Raw genomic sequence first — 17,823 nt, forward strand, 5'->3', positions numbered from 1 at the left:
TATCCAACAGTGTGTTTACAGAACAGATGCAAACAGCTGCCTCTACTCCAGATGATCTCAGAGAGAAATCAAACTGCTTTAGTGGTTCTCTGATCTGTATCTCAAAGAGCTTCTCTTTTTGAGATGTCTCAACATTTTTGTTCTTTGCCCCAAGACCTTCCAGTCATCCGGAGGGGACATTCTTCCGAGCACAGTGCTTACTGTGTCCAGTACTCGGACACCGTCCGAGCGAACTCCTGAGAAACTGTGCACTGACCGAGTGTGCTCTCCGAGGACTAAGGATGCTCTTCTACTAGGACACCTTTCCCTAGGAGTCTCTGCCAGGAGGCTCCCATCTCTTCCCAAATATAGAGCTTCTGTGCTACAACTGAGTGTCAGCGGCTGGGCACACAGATCCATATTTATGCACCCTCTGTGCCGTATAAACAAGCCAGGATGGAATTACTTGCCACTTTAAATCTTAACTCAATTTTTAGTTTCAAGATCCATTACTGGTGATTTAAACCCTGGAATGCTACATCTTAATTCAGCTTATGTTTTAAAACTCGAAACACTACAACCTGGATACTTACTTTTTAGCTCATGAGGCAGACATTTAAAAAAAAAAGTAAAGTCTGCTGTAGTCTTTCTTTCTGCTAGCTTTTGAAAAATTCTGAAGACATAAGAAAGCCAATCAGATGCTTATTTCATTCACTTTCACTCTTTCATGTTTATTATTAAAAGTGTTTAAGGCGATGAATTTTTCTCTGAGATCTGCTATGGCTGTCTAGAATATTATGTGTGTGTTTAAGAGAGAGTTAAAGTTTCCAAGTGTAATGATCATTTTGTTTTCTGAGTTTAAAATGAATTACTAGCATTATAGCATTGCATTGATAAAATGTCTGTAGTACTTCCAACTTTTGTTAGTTTATTAAGGCTCTCTCTCTCTTTTTAAAGATTTTATTTATTTGAGAGAGAGACGGGAAGAGAGGAGCAGCAGACTCTCAGCTGAGCAGGGAACCCACTATCAGGACCCTGGGATCATGACCTGCGCTGAAAGCAGATGCTGACTGAGCCACAAAGGTGCTCCTTATTAAAAGCTTTCTTTGCAGACTAAGATAGGGTCAATTTTTTAACATTCTGTAACACTTGAAAAAAGGTGTATCCTAGAATACTGGCTTTCAGAGTTTGATAAATAATCATAAGGTCTACCTTATGTTGTTTATATCTTCTATAACTACTTTTTTTTTTTTAAGATTTTATTTATTTATTTGACAGAGAGAAATCACAAGTAGATGGAGAAGCAGGAAGAGAGAGAGAGGGGGAAGCAGGCTCCCCGCCGAGCAGAGAGCCCGATGCGGGACTCGATCCCAGGACCCTGAGATCATGACCCGAGCGGAAGGCAGCGGCTTAACCCACTGAGCCACCCAGGCACCCTATAACTACTTTTTGATCACTTGATTGTTCTTGGGCTGAGAAGCATGTGAAAATCTATTACTATATTTCTATTTCTTATTATATCTCCTATAATTTCTGCTTTATGCAAATTTCTACAGATTAGTTAGTATACAGTTAACACATTTTAATTCTTAAAAAAAGCTTTAAAGTTTAAAATGTCTTTTGAAAGATCATGAGTCATCCTTATTTATACAACAACATCCCTTCTTTTATGTATTTCTATATGAAATAAGACCCAATCCTGACCAAGGGATCTAGTTAAATCAATGGCACCAACTAGTGTGGTGTAGGTCACTGAAGGCAGAAGCTAGGAAGGTCCAGAGAAGAGACCTACACAGCCTTCGACTTCAGTGGGACTCCGGAGGTCCTGCTCACATTTGCGCCTTGTAATAGAAGCCAACAAGACAATCTGCTATGGGGTTGGTTGCTATCACCGGGGCAGCAACCTATAAAATAGAAGCTGGGAGCACCCAGTGACTTCAGTGGTTGCACGGACTAGAACCCGAACACTAACACGGAAGTGGTTGCAAATGGGCTGGTAATCGCCCCCGTGACATACCGCTGCTTCCCCTGTGCATCAGCAAGAAGCTGTTCTATGTCCCAATTCTTACTGCCGCCCTGGGCAGGACTCTGCTCAGGCACAGCTGACGCAGCAGTACGAGAGCGGAGGGCCTCTACCCTCCCTGGGCTCCCGAGCTTGCCAGCGGGGGAAGCCCGACACACACACAGGCACAGCCAGGCAGAAGAGCTTATGGCGGGAGCCCACTGCAGGGAAGGCTTCACCGGGTCTAGGGGTTTAAGCGGATTCCTTGTAGAGGATGATTCATGGAGGTAGAGGAAAGCACTCCAGACAGAAGGAATAGGATTTTAAAAGGCCAGAACACGGAAGAAATTCAAGTGCGTTCATGGACCTAAAGTTCAGCATGGGATGCACGGAGGGCGGCGTAGCGGCGCGCGGGCAGAGGTGGCAGGAGGCGCCCGGACGGAGGCGGACTTACAAAGCCCACCTCGGAGTTCGAATCATCAGAGAGAAAGAGCACCAGACTGGTACTTTTAAAATACAATTCTAGCTAGTGTTAGAATGCAGACGGGCGGCTGGGTGACTCAGTCGAAGAAGCCTCCAGCTCCCGACTTAGACTCAGTCATGATCTCAGGGTCGTGAGAGGGAGCCCAGCGTCGGGCTCTGGGCCCGGCGGGCTCTGCTCCTCTCCTTCGCCCTCTGCGCTTGCCCCGCCCCCTGCTCGCACGGGCGGTCGCTCGCAAAACCGGAACGCAGACCGGGACGCAGACGAGGCAGGTGGCTGTTGCCGGAGTCCAGGGGGAGAGAATGGATGGTAACAGAAGGGAAGGAGGAAAGTGAGGCTACTTAGAACTACTTAAGGGGGTGGAAGGGGAGAGGAAAAATCAACTTCTTTCGGCAGGCGAGGCTTCTGTGGCGCATCAAATAACCCTCCCTTCCGAGTCTACCATCCTTAATGAGATCTGCCTAATGGATTCTGGAGGACTGGCTGTGCTCTCGAAAACTTAAGGATTTCCTGCCAATACTAACAGTAGTGGTTAGAATGGTGCAGAGCAAACAGTTTGCGCTTTATCAACCCTTGATTATCTTCAGAAAATATTCAAATTCTTCAAAGTGTTCTCTCCCTGGTCACCTTCGTGGCAGCTAAGTTTTACTGACTGTGGATGGATACTCTGTCTTGATTCAACACATTACCTTGAGGATAGGGTGCAGAGCCTGGCCTTCACGTAGCGGTTTGGATACTTTAGGACTGTGAGGCTGATTGTAGAAGAGAATTTACAACACCAGAGCTAGATGGGGCCTACAAAACAGGCCGATAAAACAGGCCAAAGGACAAAGCCGATATTATGAAGTCCAGACTAGAATCCTGATGTCATTATTATCAGCATAATTCATTTCCCACTAACTCACACTACCTCTCAATTATTTGGCTGGTTTTCAAACATTTCAAGTACTTTATATACTGCTCTTCTAAAATGAGACAAAACAAACTCCACTCCAAAATTGTGTTCTCTAGCCTGAAAGCTACAAGTGTAACATGAAATGTGATGGGGTAAGATATAATCATTCCTTTAAAAAATATACTACTTTGTTTTTAAAAAACGTGCTAGAAAATTTTTCTTCAGATTTCAATTTCCAATTTCTTTCAAGAGATTTCTGTTGTTTATTTCTGCTAAAATTTCCATATTTGAAAAATCATCTCTGCATTTTATGCCTGTATCCCAGCCAACTGCTTATTAGCAATGTAACACAGGGCAAATTACTTAACCCCTCTGTGACAGTTGACTCATTTGTAAGAGTTCTCTTGCACAGATTAAGACCCAGTTATGTTGGGGCACCTGGGTGGCTCAGTGGGTTAAAGCCTCTGCCTTTGGCTCAGATCATGATCCCAGGGTCCTGGGACTGAGCCTCACATCGCACTCTCTGCTCACCAGGGAGCCTGCTTCCTCCTCTCTCTGCCTGCCTCTCTGGCTACTTGTGATCTCTCTGTCAAAAATCTTAAAAACAAAAAAAAAAAGGACCCAGTTATGTTAACTATTTTCTATCTGGACTCTTAGAACTGTGAGCCTTCCAAGTTTACTAGCAATTCTGTAGGACAACTGGATTTTTATGAGAATGGTATGTAGCTATGGTAAAGAAATTGGTACTTGCTTTAAAAAAAAATACTAATTATAAAAAAAATTGGGTGGAAGAACATTGTAGTTCTAGGTTTTAATAAACACAGTACACTATTCCATAAAAACAAAAAGTTATGGAATAATCAATAAAACTAAAAGGCAACCTATGGAATGGAAGAAGGTATCTGCAAATGACATATCTGATAAAGGGTTAATATCCAAAACAATCCATCTTTAAATAATTTAGTTCAATTATGGTATTTTTGATATTTTAAAGTTTATTAATTTAGAATCTTTAGTTTGCTTTTCAACCAGTTTCATATCTCAAACTCTATTTCAAGTATTGATGACATTTCCCTAAAGAATCTGATTGCCTGGGACTCTGGGTTTATCTAACAAGGTCATACCTTTACAAGCTGCTCCTGTTTACGTTCCAGCTCTCGAATTTCTTGGTTGAGGATGACGGCGACATGCTGAGGCTGGCTCCGACATTTAGTGCAGATGCCATGTTGAGTCAGGTCGTCACACACAGGACAATGTAAAGTAGTAAAATATTGTGAAATAGTGCCTTTTCGCCCTTCAGGTTCACTTCGAGATGAGCTGGTGGCTTTCTGGATCTATAAAAACATCAATTCAGAAATAAGTTTCAGGGAGGTGGGCTGAGAGGGGAGTGAAATGGGTGACGCGGATTACAGAGGACACTTTTGTACATCATGGTGAGCACCGAGTAGCGGACAGAACTGCTTTGTCACTACACTGTACACCTGAAACTAAAGGATCACTGTATGTTAACCATACTGGAATTAAAATAATAAAACTTTAAAAAAAAGTCTGATCAGCTTCATAGCAGAGCTGTTACTGTTATGCTAAATAGGTTTAGGAAGGCATTGCTTCACTGACCTAACAAATAACGAATAGCTACTATACGTCAGGTACTGTCCTACATAATGGGGATACAGAAATGAACAAAATCCTTCCTTTCACAGAACTTAAATGTTAGTATCATCTGTGTATATATGTACTTATTTAGAGGAAGAAAATGGGTCTCTGTCCCTCAGTTTTTTGGCTGAGATATACAGTGTGAGATCATCCAGGACACTGGAGATTAGAGAGGACAGTGGAAGAAATCCAGGTTGAGAGTGGATACTGTTTCAGGCCGCACCAGTGGGCCAGGGAAACAAGGCAAGTTAGGAGGTTAAAAATAACTTGTTAGGCAGTAGGATACAAAATTCAAGCAAAAGTAAGCCTGGAAGATTCCAGATGAAATTAGATGTATGTCACCTAAGCATTCTTCATTGGAAGGTAATACTAGTTTCAGAGATCGGTCTTCTGGTACTATTTCTGGTACGTAAGTAACGTTTTCGTGTTGTCATTATGCCCTCGGTCTCCTCCTGGTATCTTTAAATTACTATGCATCGGAGTTATTATTAGGCCAAACTCTTACAAATGCCTGCTTTAGCGCTCTTGCTGATGAAACGGGGAGCTGCCAGAGCCTCCTGGGGCAGAGCTAGGACCCAGAAGACAGACGGCAGCCAGTGTGCCTCCCGCCTTGTTTCCAAGCTCATTCTTTCCCTGAGGCCATACATGCTTGTTGAGACATTAAAAGTAATTTGAGGCTCAACTTTCACTAGTTTGCCTAGACAGCACGAGTCTTCTGTAGTCTGAGACAATAGCAGATGACTGAGCAGATCCAATTCTGAACAGGAGATAAAAGTCCTCTCCAAGACTCGTGTTTCCCCGACGATTATCCAATCCCAGACTGCTCCTCCAGGCTGCCAGGGAGTTAACTAGGAGTTCAAGCAAAATTCCCTTGGCCAATATTCCAAGTTCCAGGTTTTACTTTAGTATAATGCTCTTTTAACGTCATTTTGTTAGTCTGATTTCCTCAAGCACTATGTCGAGATACGACATACGACACACATTTCTTAAGCACCCATTCTGAAGGGATTTTTGCTCTCCTTCATTTACTTTTTATTAGCTGGTTTATTATGAAAATTTATCCAAAATAGCTGCAGAATTTATTTTACTCTTCTATAATTTGGCCAATGTGACAGCAGCTGGGAAGGTGTTTGTAGAAAACTCAATTTCTTTTAGGAAACCAGAAGACAGTGGAGCCTTTGCCAGTTTAGGATAATAGAGCATCCATGTTGCCTCTCATAGCACTTAAATAAACTCTTTAGTTCTACTGGAAACTGCAAGTGAGTTCTCTCCACAGGCATAGTATAGGTGTACTATTTGGTAGGCTTACCCTTGGTAACTCATGATACCAGCTGAAGACATCAATACCAATGAGTGAGAAGATTCTTGCCAGGGGCGGCAGGATTTGCTTGGTGATATAGTAAGTGGCATTCAGTCTCAGAGCCGGGTCTTGCAGCACCTCCACCGGGCGCCTCACCAGCTGGATAAGTGGCACTCCGGGGGCCCCGCAGATGATCACGTAGGGCACTCGCTCTCCAACTCGAGGCTCAGAGCGCCGATCGTAAGTAAGCATTTTCCTATTTAAATCCAGATAGATATTCACTCAAAAACTGTTATGGAAGGCATTTTACCGGAAAATTAAGTGATAATTAAACAATTATGAAACCATGAGAATACAAGGGGTACCTTTATGTTAGAGTTACTTTTTTTTTTTTTTAAACAGATTTTAAAATTTATTCATGGTGGGGGAGAGAGAGAAAGAGAGAGAGACGAGCGCGCAAGCATGTGCCTGAGCGGGGGAGGCACAGGGAGAAGCTGACTCCCAGCTGAGCCAAGAGCCCGACATGGGGCTCAATTGCAGGACTTGGCGATCACGACCTGAGCTGAAAGCAGATACCCAGCCATCTGAGCCACCCAGGTGCCCAGAGTTACGATTCTTTTGAGAGCTATATACACTTGACTTAATGAGCACAAGCAGATATAATGTAAGTTTAAAACTTACTGTAGGGGCACTCAGGTGGGGCTCAGTCAGTTAAGCATCTGCCTTCAGATCAGGTCATGACCTCAAGTTCCTGGGATCAGGCCCCACTTTGGGCTCCCTGCTCAGTGGGAAACCTGCTTCTCCCTCTCCCTCTGCCCTTCCTCACCCCACCACTCGTGCTCTCCCTTCCTCAAATAAATAAATGAAATCTTTAAAAAAAATTTTTAAAAGATTTAAATAGATTCAAATCTTATTTCTTATTTAACTTTTTATTTTATTTAAATCCTTTTAATTTTAAATTTAATTAATTTAAATAAAAGGTATTTTTGAAGTTTTTTTTTTTTTTTTTTTTTTAAAACAACAACTTACATTGTAAATCAATGCTACCTGAAAAACAACATGAGTTGCCAGATACCAACTAGCTTAAAATGTTTTCTATCTTGGGGCACCTGGGTGGCTCAGTGGGTTAAAGCCTCTGCCTTCAGGTCAGGTCATGATCCCAGGGTCCTGGGATCAAGCCCTGCATCAGGCTCTCTGCTCCGTGGAAAGCCTGCTTCCTCCTCTCTCTCTCTCTGCCTGCCTCTCTGCCTGCCTCTCTGCCTACTTGTGATCTCTCTCCAAAAAAAAAAAAAAAAATGTTTTCTATCTCTGAAGAATAAGAACTATCATAAATCTAACAGTGAAAGAGAATAGGAAATTTAGCTGGTTAAATGATCAGATTTTAGAATGATACCATTTAAGTGCTCTGGTAGACTCATATTAAGGACTACCTAGTGATTCTAATGTGGAAAAACAATTCAAGCTCTGTACCAGATTATGATTTCACTGAATGTAGTTTCTTAAGGGAAGCCCAAAAAAGGACTTCCTTCTTCCTCTTCAGAGTTTACACAGTATGGGAGAGCATCTATTTACCTTTAGTGAGGCTTTGTCTGGGCAGGTGAAGAAACTGTATGCCTGTGGACTAGCTGTCTTTTCATCTATTCCAAACCATTCAGAATCCCAGGACTACACTTGCTAGGTACTGAGAGTTCTACTGTGGTGTGCATCATTACCTTGTAAGTTCAAGGGCTGGCACACAAGCTCCAGGTTTATAGGAGAAACTTCCTCTGTATTCCTTGGCAAAGATAAAATCTTGGATGCTGGCTGTTCCTTCCAGAAGCTTCATACATTGTCGCTGAACATACTGTTTAATTAAACTTATATCTCTTGTTTCAAATAGCAGCTTTAGAGAACGCTCAAGTATCTTTAAAAAAAAAAAAAAGGATATGCTTATAAAAATATCCCCTAGTACATTTCATCATTGTTATATTTTCAACTATGTAACTACAGTAATCTTCTATCTACCTAAACAATCTGCTATTTACAGTAACTGCATAATAAAAATTATTAAAAATTGGAAAATATTTTGGAGATCTTATATAGCTTGCTATTTCTAAAAAGAGTATCACGTAGTTGGAGGAAAATCGTATCAAAATAACATGCAACTAAAACATTTGCTATGTAATAAGTAACATGAAATACTTAAGCACAAGAAGCCAGACATAATTTCATGTATTGTTTTTTATTTGCCTATTACAGACTCAAGTGGATCAACAGAAGTTTAAGTGTCATATCACCAAGTAGCGAAATCAGAATCAGTCTTTTGCTTTTTCAGAGTGTCAAGAAATATATATTGATTGTGAAGGAATTCTCTATGCTGGGAGTATTTCTGACATGCAGTGGATTTATGTAGCAGATTGAATTTAAGTTAGTTCTAGGTTAAAGTTCTGTATCTTATGAATACTGGAACCAATACATATTTACTCAGTTGCTAATTTGGCTTAAGTATGATTCTACCCTTAGAGAAAGAATGCACTGGATGAGATCTCTTCAGAAACTAGTATTAAACATCTCAAATTATATAACATTATATATACAGCACAATATACTGACATTGACAATTATGTATTGTCCTTTTTATGCTCTTATAAAAATCAGTGTGTAGAGTATTGTTCCATTTATACCACTTATTTTGGTTTGTTATAGATTGAGTCTGGGTAAAGAAGTGAGTAAAGTGAGTCAGTAAAGAAAACATATAAAATACTATTGGTTACAATTACTGTGGTTGAGAAATTTAGGTAATTTGTGGTACCACTGTTCAGAAATCTAACTTGTATTTAATCATTCAAGTAAATAAAATTTCAGTTTATCTACAATGAATTACTTATAAAATTATTCTGTTGCTAGTTTCTTTATCCTGCTCCTTAGGTTTTCAGTGTTGTCTTGATAACATTATCATCTCTAGGTGATAGGCAGGAAATTCTTATCAAGTTCATGTGCTGTTTTTTTAGCAGTTGTGGTAAAAGATACCTTGTGGGAAGAAGTCAGAAACTAAGGACTAAAATCAAATTAAGTTGTTTTCATTAGAAATGAAATTCTCAAAAATCACAGTTATACACAGTCACAGAGGCTAGGAGGGCCACGGTGATGTGTGCTTAAGGATTTTCACCAGATTCTTTAGTGACTTACTTCTTAAAGATGAAAACAAGGTAGGTAAAACTTACCTTAGAAACAGCAGGGCAGGAATCTCTTCTGACCGTTTCTATTCCTTTTGCGTCAAATACCGGATCCTTTTGTTCCAGTGTTTCATACATGTAACCCACATACCTCTTTTTTGTTTGTAAGACACAGGGCAAATATACCTGTAATGGATTCACAAATGGCCTCTCAATAACAATTTTCCCCTACCACAAATATTTTATTTTTATGTCTTTTTCTAATTAACTAAATATTAATTACACACACACAGAATCTAAATATGGTTTAGCACCAATTAAATTCATGATACAACATTCAGAGGGGAAAGCGTACAAAATGAGCTGTCTTTACTTCCTTACCACTCAGCTCCTTTGTGTGCACTATCAAATTTTTGCCCCTACTGTAGCTGACACAGCTCTCTCAAAAGTCATCAATCATATCTATTTAAACAATTAAAAAATTACTTTAACACCTGCATATTTAAAAGTTATAAGTACAAAATTAGAAGTTATAAGAGAATATACAATGAAAAGCCCTGGTCCTCCTGCCTCTACTTTCCCTGCCTTAGAGGCATCCTCTGTTTGATTTCCTATGTACCTTTCCAGAGATACTTATACACATAATGGTAGCTTACCATATATATCATTCTGTACTTTGCTTATTTCATTTGATAATGTATCTTGGAGAGCATTCCATCCTAGTACAGAAAGCTCAGTTTTATTTTATAGATACATAGTAGTCCATTATGGGAAGGTATCACAATTGTTGTTAACTAGTTAGTTACTACTGTGGGTCAATTTGGATGTTTCCAAACTTTTGTTATTTCAAATTGTGTTCCAGTGAACAACCTTGCATGGATTAATCTACTGGTTAAATTCCTAAGTTAACGGTCATGGGCCCTCTACCTCTTTTTAATGCTACCAAATTGGTCCTTTCCTCTGTCCCCAAGCTTTATCAATAATTGCATTAAATGTAAATGGTCTAAACAACCCAACTAAAAGGCAGAAGTAATCAGGTTGGATCTAACCAAAAAGTGAGAATACAGCAATAAACTACTAAAAGTATACTTCAAATGTTACAAATAAAAAATGGAAAAGGATACACATGCTAACACTAATCAAAACAAAGCTAGAGTAGGTATATTAATATCAGAAAAAGTAGGCTTCAAGATAAGAAATATTATCAAAGACAAAAATATAAATTTGTCAGGAAGATACATAATCCTGAATGTGTATGTACCTAATAAGAAAACTTCAAAGTGTATGAAATAAAACCTGGTAGAACAAAAAGGAATAGGCAAAACCATGATTATACTTGGAAACTTCAGCACCTCTCTCTTAGAAATTGACAGAAAATCATTAGGAATATAGAAAGCTTCAACAATACCACTATTAACTTAAGCTAAGTGACACTTATAGGACATTCCCATAAGCAGAATACAGATAGCTTTTAAGGTCACATGGGAATATTCATTAAGACCAATGATATGCTGGACCAAAGAACACATTTCAATAAACTTAAAAGCTTTAAAATCATACACAGTGCATTCTTTGACCACAATGGAATTAAACTGGAAATAACAAAAAGATTTCTGGAATATCCTTAAATATTTAGTAACATAATTCTAAATGACATAATTCTAAATGAGAGTAGATATATCATTGAAACGAATAATAATGAAAATACAAGATACCAAAATTTGAAGTTAAAGTAATATTTAGAGGGAAATATAGATCTTAAAATACTTACATTAAGAATATCTAATATAAATGACTCAAACTTCTAAATTAAGAAGACAGGAAAAGAAAAGCAAACTAACCCCAAAGTAAGTATAAAGAAGGAAATAATAAAGACTGGAAATTAAGGAAATGTTCTTCAAAAAGTTCAGTAAATGGAAAAACCTCTAGCTAGATGATCAAGGCAAAATAAATAAATAAATAAATAAGAAAAAAGGGGAAAAAACCCAAATTATCAATACCAAGGAGGTCTTGAGAAAGGTCTTACAGAAATCAAAATAATAGAAGTATAAATAATTCATGCCAATAAATATGATGACCTAAGAGAAATGGAAAAATTTCTTGACAACTGCAAGTTATCAAAACTAGCATAAGAAAACCTGAATATTTCAATATATATATATTAAAGATGTTTAATTTGTAATTAAAAATCTATGACTTCCCTCCCTCTCTCTCCAATAAAATATCAGGATCAGAGAGATTCACTGGTGAATTCCATCAACTATTTAAGAAAAAATAACCATACTAATCTTATATACATGGGAACATTTTTTTTTTTGGCCCAAATTCAATACAAGAAAAAACTACAGACCAATATTCATCATGAACACACATCATAATCCTTAACTAGTGTTTAGTTTAAGAAGGTTTGCCTTTTTTGTTTTTATGTTAGGTCTGTGATGTATTTCAGGTCAATTTTCATGTCTGGTGTCATGCCAGATGGGCTGAGTGAGTGTCCACACCATATGTGTACTGCTGGGACAGCACTCATTCTCACTGTTTTCTAGCTGTTCTCCCTGTCTGTGTGCCAATTAGAATGCTCACTCTTCAGGGCAATACCATATCCTAATCTTTGAATCTCTTCTCGCACAATTCTTGCTGCGAACTAGGTACTTTCATCCATTTCACGCCTGTTCTCTTAAATCAACCACTTCTAACTCCTATCATTCCTTCTTTCTCAGCATCTCTTGAATTGTCTTTTCTTTATTTTCCCTAGTTCAGGCTCTGCAGGTTGCACCCTATCTTGAGATTCCGCTCTCCCAATCCACCCTGTATACCATCGTGAGGACAATCTTCCCCAAACACCTCTGATTATGTCTTACTCTTGTTTAATAAACTTTTCTGAGTCAGTTTAAACACTTTAGCTTGGCATTCAAGACACTCAGCAATCTGGTCTCAACTCTATTTTCCAGAGTTCTCTCCCTGTACTCTCTATTCCCATATTGTGTTTTTCTAACTCCATATTCTCCTACATACCATTTTTTTCTCTGCAGAATGACTGCAGTCCCATAGCTGCCTATTGAAAATCTAACCATTTTTCTGAGACACAGTGCAATATTACCTCCTACACGGGGTTCTCCCCATCCAACCCAGGAGGACAGAATATCTTTTATCTGTGCTCTTACGTGTTTAAGGAGACTGCTCTCATGAGACTTCCTGTAAGTTTAAAATAAAAGATTTCTAATTTTTCCTTTTAGGTATTAGGCTCTTAGAGAGTGGGACTGTGGTCTTATGCTTCTTTGCATGCCACACCTCTCCTAGCTTAGTATCCTTTATATAGAAATAAATAAATAAATATTTGCTATCTAAAGTAAAATGAAAATAGTCTAAGGTCCTTATGGCAGACTCTACTGTCCAAAGAAATAGTATCTGCCATCCTACATGGTCTTAACAGCGTGAGTCTGACATTGTTCCCATTAAGAGATAAGAGTCTATGTTCTCTCTTAAATCTAGACAAGCTATGATGCTGTGTGACTTTGAGACAAGGTCAAAAAAAGCAAAACAGCTTTTATCTGTTTTTCTTTGGAATATTCATCCTGGAGCTTAGTCCCGTCATGCCGTGAGGAAGAACACATGGTCTCAGGGAAAGACCAAGTGCAAGTGTTCCAGCTGACAGCCCCAGATGATGTTGCAAACAGCAGCCAGCATCAACCCCCAGACACTAGAGTGAGCAAGCGAATTTCAGCCATTAGCTGTTGGGCGGATTAACTTCAGCTTTTAAATTTTCCCAGCTAAGGACCTAAGCATTGTGGAGCAGAGACATGCCGTCTCTGCTGCACCCTTTCTGAATTCCTGACCCATAAAATCTGTAAGCATTATTAATAAAAAGGGTGACTGTTTTACATCATTAAGTTTGGAGGTGGTCTATTACAAAGCAAGTTAACTGGAACAATCTTTTTATTTCTTTACATAAAGACATTACTAAAAATTTTTTGAGAAAATTATACAAAACTAAGGGAAAGTATTTTAAATTTAACACTTTGTAGACCCTATACTACTACTGATTCTGAAAATGTATTCTGCAAGTCCAAAATCTCTATGTGAATTTTATATGTGATTATTAGTATTAATATATTCTCTTACCTTTTCAAACTTCAATTTCACTGGTTTAGGATTGGTAGCAGTTACAGCTTCAGCAATTTCCTGACCAATCTTAAAAGACTGCTCCTTAGTGGCTCCTTTCAGTAGCACAAACATACTAAGAGGATTAAAAAACGAGGAAGTCATTGTAATAAAAAAAGTTTCATCAAGAGTAACTTTCCTGGCTAACACTCTAATACCAAAGAAACCCTCCCCCCACACCCTCTTCCTTATTAAGTTGCTTCCTATCTAAACTTTTGCCATACTTTCCCTGTATATCTTATTACAGATCTTTAAGACATTTAGTATTTCTAGTTTGGCTACACAGAGACCAGCTTAGCTGTCAGACTGCCAAGAAGGTCTTGGGTTATTCCTAGATAATAATGGCTTTATATGACACACAATTACATCAGTCCTAAAATAAGAGAAAATGTGATTATAAAGAAATGGAAAATTTACTTGTGATATGGGAATAAACTTCCTTATGGCAGATTCTACTGTCCAAAGAAATAATATCTGCCATCCTACATGGTCTTAACAGTGTGATTCTGACATTCTTCCCATTAAGAGATGGGAGTCTATGTTCTCTTAGAAGACAGCTTAAAAAAGACACACAAATATTTTGTAATATAAGTTCACAGAAGAAATGTTAAAAAGCATAAAGGACAAAGAAGAAAACAGCCACCTAATCATACCATTCAGAAGAAAAGGCCCTACAAACCTTTCTGGGTGTATCTGTAAATCTCTTCTCATCTGGGATCACAGATCATTATTGCTGGATAACTTTCTCCTTTCATTTAGTTGTACATCTTAACATTTTTCCACATTGTTTAGTTCTTTTAATTATTATTTTTTAAAAAAGATTTTATTTATTGTTTATTTGACAGAGAGAGACACAGCGAGAACAAATTTCTATCAGTGAAATTTCTGGGTAAATGGTATACACTAAAAATGTTTTTTGAAAGATACTGTCAGGGCGTCTGGGTGGCTCAGTGGGTTAAGCGTCCGCCTTCGACTCAGGTCATGATCCCAGGGTCCCGAGACTGAGCCCCACATTAGGCTCCCTGCTCGGCGAGAAGCCTGCTGCTCCCTGTCCCACTCCCCCTGCTTGTGTTTCCTCACTCACTGTGTGTCTCTCTGTCAAATAAATAAATACAATCTAAAAAAAAAAAAAAAAAAAAAGACTGTCCAATCTGAATTTTAGAAAGATATTTCTAATGTACAATTCCAAGAGCAGTTTATGAAGGTCAAGGAGGCAGAATTTCCAATATAAATAAAAAACTGCAATACAAAAAATACCCTAAAAAATGTAACAAAACCCCCCAAAAGTATGGGTATTTTTCTCCAGCATAATGCAGAATAATAGCACAATCTGTGATCAACAAAATAGCTAATAAACATATTTAAGTAAGAGTTATAAAGTTGATCTTCATGTATAATTTTTTGGCAAATTTTATCATTTATTTACTTTGAGAGAGAGACCGAGTGAGTGAGTGCAGGGGGAGGGACAGAGGGGAGAGAGAACCTCAAGTAGACTCCGTACTGAAGCACGGAGTCCAATGCAGGGTTCAATCCTGTGACCCCCACATCATGACCTGAGCTGAAATCAGAAGTTGGACGCTTAACTGACTGAGCCACGCAGACGCCCCTTTGCTTATAATTTTAATGGAAAGATAATAAATAGCAGAAATGAACACTATCTTAAAACATGATCTTTAAGATCATGCTCCTAGTCTTGGGGCCACCTAAACCAATCTCTTATTTCTTAAAATGTTTTTTATATTAGACCTCAAATCTCATTTGGATGGTTTCTTTGGAAAAGCTTTCTGTGCCAATACTGGAGATAATACTTAGAATCTGATATGAAAAGTTTAAGAAAATGAATTTATTTATTCAGTATCACTTAAGGTCTTTAAAATAAAAATGGTCTCAATCTAAATTAATTTTAAAGGCTATACTCCAAACCACTTGAAGCTTTCTACAATATTTTTTTTTGTTAGGCCTATCTGATGCTGATTACACCAATACAACTTTATTTTTAAAACAGATTTTAAAACTTCCTCTTGAAAGACTATTTTCAAAAGCAACTTTACTGAGATATAATTTGAATATAACAAATTGAAGACATCTTTTTTATTTTTTTTATTTTTAATTTTTAAAATTTATTTGACAGACAGAGATCACAAGCAGGAAGACAGGCAGGCAGAGAGAGGGGTGGGGGAGAGGCAGACTCCCCACCGAGCAGAGAGCCCGATGCAGGGCTGGATCCCAGGACCCTGGGATCATGACCTGAGCCAAAGGCAGAGGCTTTAACCCACTGAGCCACCCAGGCGCCCCCAAATTGAAGACATCTTAAGTGTACAGTTCCATGAATGTTGACAAATACATAGCCTTCTTATGGGCTGAACTGTGTCCCCCTAAAATTCATATGTTGAAGCCCTAACCCCAGGACCTCAGAATGTAAGTATACTTGGGAGACAGGAACTTTAGAGAGGTGATTAAGTTAAAAAGAGGCCCTAGGTTAGGTGGTGAGATGAGCCTAATGTTACTGGTGTCCTTATAAGAAAAGAATATTTGAATATACAAAGGAACACCAGGGACACATGTGAACAAAGGAAAGGTCATGTGAGGACACAGGAAGAAGGTAACCACTTGTAAGCCAAAGAGAGAGGCTTCAAGAGAAACCATATCTGCTAACACTTGATCTTGAACTTTTGAGTTTCCAGAACTGTGAGAAAACAAATTTCTGTTGTTTAAGCCACTAAATCTATGATACTTTAGAAAAACAAAGCACATTTTCATCACCCCCCCCCCCAAATTCGCATGTGTTGCTTTGTAGTAATTTTTCACTCCTGGCCCTAGGCAACACAAAACCTGCTATTAATTACTGCAGATTTTTTTTTCTTTCAAGAATTTTATATCAATGGAACTATACAGTATGTACTCTCTTATGTCTGGCTTCTCTCAGCTTGTTCTTGAGATTCAGTAGTGTTGCTGGAGTAACAGTAACTAGTTCCTTTTTATTGCTGAGTAATAGTCCATTGTATGGATATGCTACATTTGTTGATCCATTCACCCTTTGGTGGAAATTTGGATTGTTTGTGGTTTTAGACTGTTATAAATAAAGCTGCAATAAACATCGGCTTAAGGTCTTTGTGTGGACCTAAATTTAAATTTGCTTTAGGTAAATATCCAGAAGTAGAACTGTTGAGTCAAATGTAAAGGTATGTTTAACTTGAGATATAACTGCCAAACTTGTTTTTTAAAAGATCACTATGCTTAAAATGGTCAGGTGCCATCCATGATGATGAAGACGCTTTGAAATTAAAGTACATATATACACATTTCTATAAAACGCTAGGACAGGAAAAACTAAATTGTGGTAATAGAATCCTGTAAGTGGCTGCCTGGTGGTGGGGGATGAAAGCGAGGGACTGATTGTGAAGGGCTACAGAAGAATTTCCTACATTGGCAGAAATGTTCTGTACCCTAACTGAGGTGGTAATTGGTTTCACAGATCTCTACATGTATTTACTGAACTACACACTGTGCATTTTCTTTTTAAACAATTGTGCACTTAGTATACCTTGATGAATTTGTTATCTTAAAAGTACTTTATTATAGAGTATATGAGATTTTACCAAGTAGTTAGTGGGTTTGAGTCCGTCTATGTTGTTTTGGCCAGTTTTATTTGGAGCTAAGCTTCAAGACAGCTGGCCAAGATCAATGGAAGGTCACTTAACAGAATGGAAGTGAATGGCCTACATACGAAGAGACAATTTTAAGATGGATTTCTTTGTCTGTCACTTATGCTTTTAATCTAGTTAAGTAACATTTATCTTTGGGTTGAGAGATCCAAGTACACAGATAGAGCAGTGATTTTCACATGGTAGAAAGTGAGTGGGGATATTAGAATAACTTAGGAGGTCTTTCTCAACTATAATCAGATAAATTTCCCAAGAGATTCTTTTAAAAAAAATTTTATTTTTGGGCACCTGGGTGGCTCAGTTGGTTAAGCAATTGCCTTCAGCTTTGGAGTCCCAGGATCAAGTCCTGCATCAGGCTCCCAGCTCCATGGGGAGTCTGCTTCTCCCTCTGACCTCCTCCCCTCTCAAGCTCTCTCTCTCTCTCTCAAATAAAGAAAATCTTAAAAAAAAAAAAAAAAGTAAAAAAAATTTATTTTTAAAATTTGAGTATAGTTGATCCAAGAGATTCTAGACAACTCTTATTAACTGA

General features: G+C 38.3%; 1 protein-coding gene across 2 annotated transcripts in view; it reads right to left on the reverse strand.

The window, feature by feature from the left end:
• REV3L (REV3 like, DNA directed polymerase zeta catalytic subunit) overlaps nt 1-17,823 on the reverse strand; it is a 184,304-nt gene that overhangs the window by 2,473 nt on the left and 164,008 nt on the right. For both annotated transcript variants that reach the window (XM_059401212.1, XM_059401213.1), the window contains exons 27-31: nt 13,591-13,705; nt 9,517-9,654; nt 8,026-8,216; nt 6,323-6,569; nt 4,482-4,691 (exon numbers count right to left, since the gene is read on the reverse strand). In XM_059401212.1, coding sequence (XP_059257195.1) covers nt 4,482-4,691; nt 6,323-6,569; nt 8,026-8,216; nt 9,517-9,654; nt 13,591-13,705 — 901 coding nt within the window. The remainder of the gene's footprint in view (nt 1-4,481; nt 4,692-6,322; nt 6,570-8,025; nt 8,217-9,516; nt 9,655-13,590; nt 13,706-17,823) is intronic.

This window comes from Mustela nigripes, chromosome 5 (genome assembly GCF_022355385.1).
Source record: "Mustela nigripes isolate SB6536 chromosome 5, MUSNIG.SB6536, whole genome shotgun sequence".
In the NCBI taxonomy this organism is placed as follows: Eukaryota; Metazoa; Chordata; class Mammalia; order Carnivora; family Mustelidae; genus Mustela; species Mustela nigripes.